This window comes from Pyxicephalus adspersus, chromosome 3, assembly GCF_032062135.1.
Source record: "Pyxicephalus adspersus chromosome 3, UCB_Pads_2.0, whole genome shotgun sequence".
NCBI classification, from domain to species: Eukaryota; Metazoa; Chordata; class Amphibia; order Anura; family Pyxicephalidae; genus Pyxicephalus; species Pyxicephalus adspersus.
Window position 1 is genome coordinate 114,874,970 of NC_092860.1, and position 10,166 is coordinate 114,885,135.

General features: G+C 35.3%; 1 protein-coding gene across 1 annotated transcript in view; it reads right to left on the reverse strand.

The window, feature by feature from the left end:
• Positions 1-6,196, reverse strand: part of GPM6A (glycoprotein M6A) — a 112,307-nt gene extending 106,111 nt beyond the window's left edge. The window contains exon 1 of the mRNA XM_072406069.1: positions 5,971-6,196. Within this exon, the coding sequence (XP_072262170.1) occupies positions 5,971-5,974 (4 nt within the window). The 5' untranslated portion in view covers positions 5,975-6,196. The remainder of the gene's footprint in view (positions 1-5,970) is intronic.
• Between the last annotated feature and the right edge of the window lie 3,970 nt (positions 6,197-10,166).

The following is a 10,166-nucleotide window of genomic DNA, read 5'->3' on the forward strand; positions in this document are numbered from 1 at the left end:
ACCAGGACTGCTCAGGTAAGAAAAGCTGCTAAACACCAATATTGGGGGGTTTACAGCTACAATCGGGGATGAGGGTGGGAGAAAGGGGGGTTTTACGGCTACAATGGGGGATGGGGGGCATCAAGGGGTACTTCTGTACTGGGCCCTGGTCAAAATAACTTGAATTTTGCAATGCTGGAACTTTTAAATATGGACGATGGTGGCCCAGGAAGTTTATCTAGTATAGGGCCCAGAAATCTCTGATAGCAGTTCTAGAGTGGGAGGTCGTGGTTACTGTACTAGACCCTGGAAATTACTGTGTTGATGGTTACTCTGTTGGGGGTTTTTGGGTATTATTGTGTTGGGGGTTACATTATTGAAGATACTGTGGGGTATCTGTGTTGGGGTTTAGCAAAATGGCTTGTGGTGTTTGTCCTGGGTTACGGTGTTAGGGAATACTGAGGTAGCCTGCATTTACTGTGGTAGCTGGATCATACTGTACTGGCAAAGGATTACGGTGTAGAGGGGGATTCTGTGATGGGGATTATTGTTAGAGTTTATCGTGATTACTACCTGTGACCATACCTACATTTAAAACCATGCACTATTTGCTACAGTGCATTCTTAAGCCACTTTAGACACCACTGTACTAGAACAAAGGCACAATTCACAAAGCTTTAACAAAAGAATTGTGGTAATCTAACCATGTGAATAAATGGATTTAGCTGAAAAGTACTGTCACTTTTCTGAAAATAAGTATAACTATCCTTATATGTTAGCATTCTGAAATATGCTGTATGTGTTTTATTTTTAGGTGTAGGGTAGGGCTGCTACCACAAGTTCCTGACTACTTCTACCCATTAGAAAGTCACAGGTAAGTCTCAGTATAGGCCTTACAGCCTGACAAGGAGCCAACAATAATACCGTGACAGGGAAAGAATACGATAAATAACAGCACATACAAATATTCCTACAAATGCCTATTCATGACTGGCTATTTTAAATTTTAGGATATTGGTAAAACATTTATACACCCATTAGCTGGTGTTTTTTAGTATATTTGTTAGTTAAACATCCCCACATTTGCTCTATTTATAAAAGAATGAATATGTACTTGGTAAATCTGACAGCCACTTGCAAATATAAGATAAACAGGCCGCAAAAAGGCCTTTTACGTAGATTACAAATTTACGGCAGGAGCTCTCCATAGTGCTGAAAATGTGTTTTTATTTAAATACTAGAGGGGTTAATTTTTTTTTTCCTATTTTTCTTTAAAAAATTATAAATATATATAAAAAAATAATCGGCATGCTGGATACTGTATAGTTCAGTAAGTTGTTGGAGTTTGGATGAAAAGTCAGAGGGACAGGTGAGTATTCATGCTTTTCTTTGCAGGCTGGCCCTGTGTTTCATGTTCCTTACTCTTTTGTTTGTGACCTCCTATAACTATCTTATCACTACATATGAATGGTTTGTCTGGTCTGTTGGTCTTTTCGAGTGGGGTCCACTGCTGAGCCCATTGGGAATCACGGTTCACTGCTACTCTGCTAGTGCTGAATATTTGCCTGAACAATTTATGTTTGGTGCCAATGGCTCAATTTGTTGATTGCACATGCAATCTAGATTATACAAATATTACTACCACTTTGTTTACTTAAATATTCCAACATATTCAATATTATGGTTAAAGTAAAATGATTGCTTATTTTAATCACCTTGCTACTAACTCCAAGCAGTAATGGGGTCAAGAATGTATTGCAAAAATGGTTATTCCTGAGAAGTGCTTGAAATAACAGCCAGGGACCAGAATGTGGACAAATCAAATTGAATCCTGTACTCCATTTGTATGTAAACTGTGCAGGGAAGAAACTGGAGGTCTTCTAGGCCCCTGAGGGCATAATAATAAAAAAATTACAATAAATAAAAAACAATAAAAATTAAGGACCTCTCACTTACACTATACTTATACCTTGTGAAAGTAAAAAAAAAAAAACAAATAAAATTAATAATACATAAAGCTGAATAAAAGTAAAAAGTTATGAGACCCACATCCCTGCCTCACTAATTCTAGGCAAATTATTTACAGTTAAAATGGAACTAAATCTTTTTTACATTTACCTGTCCCCGTTTCGTTGTGGGTGCCACCATCTTTTTTCTTCTTTTCTTGTTTCCGTCTTTGGCCATCTTGTTTGGCCAATTATGTGGCTCACAGTTACGGGGGAAGATGGGATTTTGACAAAAAAAGAGAGCGATCATGCAGATAAATATGTTTTCCTTCAGAAGGGACTTTGCCTGTCCCTTTCTGCAATAAAGCCCTGCCTAGTTGGAACTTTAGTTTCGATTTACCTATTTAAATAATGAGATGTAAAGGTTTGAAAATGTAAAGTTTGTTACATGTAACCTTTGGACAGTTTCACCTGCGGACACTTTTAAGTATCCTAATATGCTTTTTGCGTTTTCTCATTTTTAAGGCTTGATATAGCCTCATCTTTTGAATTTAGCAAACTAACCAACTAAATTCATAATTTTTTAATGTGATGTGTGGGCTAAACTTTTGTGCATTTTTTAGTAAAAATCCAGTTGTTTAAATATTGTAATAAAACATTTGCAATTACCACTTTTTCAATCTACAGGCTTCCTGCTTTCAGAAAATGTGTCATCTTTTGAGGTTTTAATAAGCTTTTGCCCTAACATGCCCATTTTGAAGAAAAAGATTTTTTGCATTTTTTTGTGAAGAGAAATGTAGCACTAAAGTTGTTGAGGAGCTTTACAGAGAAAATAACAGTATCAAATCATTTCTTAAAGGAGTTTACAAGGTCAGAAGTCTTATTTTAAAACGTTAATGTATTCTTAGAACAGGTCTTTACAAACCAAAGTTAAATGTGGCACATCTTTACCAAAGAGACTATGCAATACTTAAAAAGAAATCACTAGGGGAACTCATTTACTGAAAAAATAACTTTTATGCTGACCTAGAGAAACCTGTGTTCAGTTCAAACATCCAATCAGATTAAAGTGAATCTGTCACAGTGAAGTCAGATCAAAGTGTTGTAGAGCAGGCTGAGACATTGCAGAAATCCCTTATAATTTGTAATTCATGCTGTCCTTGCCAAAAATTAGTAGCAGTCAAATCTTTATAGAGATTTACTAGATTTAAAGATATGGACACACTTCACTGCCAGAAAAGTGCAGATAATTACATAACAAAACATTTATATTAAAGCTCTGATGGTCAACTGAGCAAATATACCATGTCTATAAGGCTGCACAAATGCGTAGTGCCCATTTATACTGATGCATTGCATCAGTAATGTAATGGGAGGTAAAAAGTGTGTTTACTATTACTAGTACATTTTTTGGAATGAATGCACCTAGGAAATATCATCAATGTGTTTAAAACAAGAATGTAAATTTAAGGTAAGATCGAGTGGAATTTTGACGTAAAAGAAGAAGTTTCAGTTAGTTATACTGGCTTCCCAATATATATCATATCTGGCACGTTTCATCAGGTAAAAGAGGGACAATTTAAAGTATTATGTAGGGGTTGCTGTAGTGCCTAGGACACACAGCCGACACCAAACAAGGGAGTCATTGGCAGGGTTACACATGTGCATGAGCCCAAAGGGCAAAAAGGCCCCATTATTCTAGAAGTGCCATAATGTAATTTCCTTATGAAATTGTGGGTTCTACTATCCCAATGCTTTCAATTACCATATAAAGGTCTATGGTGGGGAATCTCATACATGACATTACATACATTCATTGGAAAAGGGGCCATAATGTAGCCTAAGTAGAATATTGTTATGCATCTTTAACCAGTTTTTAATAATAATAAACAAATCTATCCATTATACTTTTTTATTGAATAATGAGTATGTAAAAAGCAACTTCTTGGTCTCCTTTTGTTCCTAATATATAAAGAGATTTAGTACCAACCAAATAGAGGTTACTGGATAGTTTAAAAAATGTACATGTTTTAGCTTACCAGCCTTTGTATGTGGTTGCTGTTTTACTTTTTTTTGTTTCTTCTTTTTCACCTGTATTCTGATCAATATAAACATCCTGTCTTAGAGAGTTCTCCTTAACTCTTCCAGTGTACTATGGAGAAGCATTATATGTGCACAGTTTTTACCAATATATAAAAAGTTCACCAATGTATGCACCTCATTGTATCTCAGTTCTGAATGATTTGTCTCAACCTAAATATTAACTAACTACTAAAATGCTTACTGCCAGGATCTACAGAACTAAAACTTTGTTACAGGGGATACTCTGAAAAAAACCCTATGTGCTAGTAGTGACAGATTACTAGGTCTAATGGGTTTGATACGAGCAGGTGATGAGGACACCTAAAGAAGAACGTTCTTTACTTAATACATGTAAGTTCCATCCATAAATGACACCACCTTACTTAGTATGACTTTTGTGTTTACCAGTCAAGAGTTTATTTAATGTGCCACTGTTGCAGCATTGTCAAGCCTAGGCACAGTAAAGTCCTATATTTCTTTTTATGTGTGATGTCATCTCCATGTGCCATGGTGTATATGTCTGGATATGTGTAGGATCTCACTGCTTTATGTGAATTGGTACATGCAACTTGATTTTATTAGAGTGATGGCAGGCAGTTGTTTCCCTGCATCCCCCTTCCTAACTTCTTGGCATTTGTTCTTGGCAATTTCATTCTGACAAAGTATGCTTGTACAAACATTTGCATAGGCTACAATGGGCATTTTTAGAGTGAGTGATGGGTCATTTTAAGTACTTTTAAAATGTGCTATTCTCTCTGAATTGCTAGTCAAACCGTAAGTGTATGGCTAATGCTATACAGTAAATGCTACAAATGTAGAATGTCAACTAAAATTCCTGTATATGTATCTGTGTTCTGTATTAATCACTGCAGAAAGACTTTTTTAGTGCTGCTCACATGCAAGATGGATATATCTGCACGTGAAATCTGTTCTCTATAATTTTCTCACTTTCGCTCTTTCTTTCCCTTTGGCATTTCACCAGTAAGTTTCAAGCTTCCAATGTAAATTTAAATGCAGTAGTGAAATGAGTAGTGGCACAGTAAGGAGTCTAGAGTGATTGTGTTTGGGAATATCCAACCCAGCAATACGATAATACGCAAAATTCTTTACATAATTTACTTCTTAGGGGAAGGTATGCAAATATTCAAATACCTTCATTTGCGGATGCCACTCTGGCGGAACGGGCATTTCTATGCAGGGTGCAATTTACCATAGGTAATGACCACAAGTGCTAAATCTCTATGATAGGAAGAACTGAAGGCCAGCAAATGAAATAGGCAGGGCAGGAAGAGTCAAGCTAAAGAGGAAATAGCTAGATAATGGTGGATTTCCTCCAAATGAAGCAGGCTGTATCTGACTTTCTGCAGCTTCTACAGCACAATGAAAAAAGCTTGCAGTGTGTAGTAAAATAAGAGACAGCAATTTAAATACAAGGATGGGGCCCGTACGACTGTGCAAGACTGGAGTTCAACTTTAACCATCTTGTTTTACAGCCCTGGGATCCTTTGACCAATTCCCATCAGCAACTTTTCATGAAGTTTTCCCCAAGTGTCTTGGTGCTCCAGTTGTATCCAAGAGGATGTCCGTAAACTATAACTGTTGGAGGGTCATTCACTTAGTAAACGTCCTTAAACATAAGTAACCAATAGTTATATACACTCTGTAAACACTGTGAAACATGATGGTTCCATACAAATAAATAAAACAATTCTAAGCAGAAACTAAGCTTCAGGTATGCTATTAAAAGTTGCCACTCCACTGACTTTTAGAATTGTGGCTGGGATACATTGTTTTAATTTGACACTCAGCATAAAGTTTTCAAACATCACTAGGTATAATAAAGGAAACAATGTGGGGTTGTGTGCAGGATCTCATCATGCCTGTATACATTTTCAGGAAACTCCTAAAAGGAATGTGCAGAATAATATAGTTATTATGTCAGGCTCAGAACTGTGTTACTCACCCATTATCACTTTCTCACAGCCAGTTCTTGTTTCATTCAGTGCAGCCGCAATGTCATTTGGTTTTTGTTCTCTTCAAATGTCTTCCTTTGTCACTTTTTCCTTCTGTCGGAATATTCTATACCTGTATTTTCTTCCAGATAACAAAAGCCTTATGTGAAAGTCTGTCTTGTCTAGGAAAAGAACTCATACAGATGAGCCCAGCCTTCCAGCACTGCAGCGACTAGCAATGGAGTTGAATGCTGTTTCTCTTCTAGCAAATGATTCCCAGGAAGTGGCTGTCAGCTTGAAGTCTTTGGAGCAGAAACATCCAGAGGGGGAGGTCTACAATGGGTAGTTAGAAATGCTAGTTTGTTCTATAATAACACACTGATTGATGTTTTATGGAAAAATATCTGGTTCTTCTGATTAACAGGTCCCAAAATTAAAGAGAATTGTGAAACAAATTATTTTTTATTTTATTCAAAACTAGTCACATTTTGACAAAGGTTGCAAGAATCAGAGATTTAGTTCAGGGCCTTCCTTTATAATTGAAAGGAAAATAGGTACACTATAAGAAACATCTGAAGCCAAAAGACAGATAATGACAGATTTGATTTTGATATTAGTACTTAGATTTTTAACTAAATGTGTAACTTAAAAAGATCTGCCAAGGTTCACACGGCAATGAATCTAGAAGAGAATCTAACACAATGGGCCTACTTTAATAATGATCTATGAGACTTGAGATGATAGACTATCATGAGGGAACATGGTTGATCCAGCAAAACTGGAATAGTTTTCCTAAAAACTTTACCTGCTATTTGCCGGCAAATGTTTTTAGTCCTGGACCAAATGTCTATGTTTGCTGGATCACTCAAATTTCCCCCTGATAGTTTATTGCCAGTGTTGCTAAACCAGGGTTCTGTGGAACCCTTAGGTTCCTTGAAGGTTACAAGGGATTTCTTGAGCAATAGGCAATTTGTGAGCAACCACAGGTCAATTTAAATGTTAGCAATGACATTTCTGGATATCTGTAAAAGTAGGATATCTGTAAAAGTAGTAATTTCCAATGGCAATGCATTTGCAATACAAGAGGAATTGTTCCCACTGACCACCATACTAATGCACCATGAGTTATGGAAATAATAAATATAGCAGTGGTTCCCCAAAGCCTGTAGGTTACTTTAGGATTCCCCTATGTTAAAAAGTTCTATTTTCTTTAGTCTTGGAGCGCTTTATCATCATTTTCAATATGTTGTATGATATTGATGTACCTACCCTAAAAAATTCCTTCATTCGTTCTAATACCCCACAGAATTACTCCTTCCCCTTTATTATTCAGCATAGTACACCGTTTTAAAGCCATTGATTGCAAGTACTGAGCAGGTGCAGAAACACTTGCCAAGAGCCCCTACACTGCCAGATCGTGAATAACCCTTACAAACTTATAAAGTACAATAAACAATACATTTTCTAAATACATTTTCTTGTTTCTTTCATATATAGTGCAATTTTTCACTATGATGGGCTTATCATAATAATTTGTTTTCGCTATGTAGTGGAGATAAGCCCCAACAGTCTCCATTCATATTTACCCTCTTAACGTTCTTTGTAAGATCCATACTTTTTTTGTTTAGGATGTAGCTTTCCTAAAGTAATTTTATGTCCCTTCTCCTGCAAAAGTCTATGGACAGTTCACACGGTACAACTTAACATCAACAAGTATCTTGGTTGTGGATTATATAATAACCCTGAGAAGTTAAAGAGTTCAATATTATATAAATCAGATCAATGAGATAAATCAGATCAAGTGCAAGATATACAGTACAGCTCTCATGCTTATGGTAGGGTAGGCACCTAAGGGGCAAAAAAAAAGGCAAAGCAAAGACAGATGTAGGAAATGTTTACTTATTCAGATGTTATATTGGGTGATGGGCCATAAAGTATCATGCCAAAATTATAAATCATTTTAAAAAACTTGTATGGATAGTACAGGATCAGCAAAACAGTGTCCTTAGACACCACAGTAGCACATCACTGTATATATTAAAAACACATAATAAACTATGTCCTTGATTCTTTGTCCTTTTTCTTTATGTTGAATTGCAGTTAGCCTTCAGTAAAGAAAAAACAGTGACAGAACACAAAAAAAAACACTTTTATATACTTTCTATGGCAACATGACCCTTAACACAGTGGAATAGATTTACTTATGTGCATATGATTGTATATATTGTATGACCAGAAAAATCTAATATATCATTCCTCTGCAATGTGCACAATAACAGATGATTAAAAGCATGGGAAAAAAAGGCACTAAATTTGCAGAGCTATTATTGAAAATAATAATAATAATAATAATAAAAAAATAAACATGCATAGGGTGTGTACGTAAATTTGCAGAGGTATTATTTAAAATAATAAAAACAAAAAAAATCAACATGCATACGGTGTGTATGCAAATCTTTGTGTTGTGTTTTGGATGCACAGAGGTTTGAACACTAGTTATATATAGGGTTCTGTATGCTTGTGGTTGGAATACAAATCTCAATCATAAATACACATTTATACCTGCTGACTATTTCATATGGCACGATTCACTTTCTATCTTGGCTGATGCACAAACATATTCATATTGCTAAGACAGTCATTTTATTTTAAATTTAGGGTTATATTAGGATATTTTAAACACTTTGACCTATACATTCTGTATTGCATATCCTATTGAAATAAAAGTTATTTGGATGATAAATAAATATGGCACACTAGAACCGCCAATAAACTTTGAATGATGGTATGATGATCAGCATTATAGGGTCCCAGAAAAAAAAAACTGACAATAATTCTAAAAGTAAATAATAAAAATAATTATACAATGCTTAGTTAAAGCTGTAGCCTTAGATACGTAAATCATATTCATGACAAAGTAAATATAGGTCATAACATGTAACAAAATAACTAAAAAACATCTGCTGAAATCGCTTCCATCATATCTAATATTATCACAGGAAGATAATATCCCCTCTGAAATATAAACTGGGAGGAACCCTGGTCTATAAAACCAATCTTTTCTGTGGTTTGAAAGCCAAGAAAAGAAAGGACACTATGTCTTCATTATAGCAATTTTACAATGTGATGATTAATATAACATTTCTTTTATTACAATACATGTATTATTAATGGAAAATTATTCACCTGACACAACAGAAGTAACACTAGTAGTTTTTGAGTGAACTTTTATCTTATATTAGGATCTTTTGTGGCTGAAATAAGTTGGGATGTCTTTACTCAAAGAAGTTTATTTGGGTCACGTACACTCTTTATACTTTTACTTTTAAAGTGCACCTGTACCTGGACTATGGACAATATTTTTATTATTAAGCAATAAAAGAACTTTTGGTCATTCTTGACTAGCTGCTTGTACTGTGAAGTCATTCATCCTTAATAGACACAACAAAGATGCCAATAACTGGCTGGCTGGCCACCAAATACTAGAAAAAGGAAAAAGAAGAACTAATGTTTCAGTACCACTGCTGAGAACTATAAAGTGGAATTTATCAATAGCTAAAGTTACAGAGGTTTATTAAGATTTGTTTCAAAGTTCTTTTGCCGCTTGTTCAGAGTATTTGAGTACTTTACCTTGCTTAGTGTGGGTAGAGGTTCACTCAAAGTTAAATAACTGGCACTTCAAAACCATGCAAAATGTTTTTCTTATGAGAAGTGAGTGTGTGTGGTGGTGGTGGTAGGGGGGGGGGGTTAGTTATGGGAAATTTAAACCTATGGAGGGTACTGATTGTTTTCCATATATGAATAGTTTCCAACATGCTATATTTGACATTGCTCTACACATTTATATACAGCCCAATATGTGGAAAAGACAGATTTTTTTAATGTTGCTATGGCTGCTCTAAAAGTGTTAACTGGAGGTAAATTCTGATTCATTGCTTGCTTTAAAATTTATTTTAGACTGCATGTCGATCTAAGACCTCAGGTTGAAAGTGCTGCTGCACAATTGTTCTCCGAAGAATGTATAAAATTGTCGCCCTGTTAAAGGAAGTAAAAAGAATATAGGATCTATTGGCAGGTAATACAACAAAGAGGTAACTCTGCTGTGTTAATGCAAGTAACGGAATTATAGGCAATTTTTAATCTGCCCATAATTGAAAAAAAAACGTTCCCCTTTCTTCCGGCTGATATTTAAATTTCTATGTACATT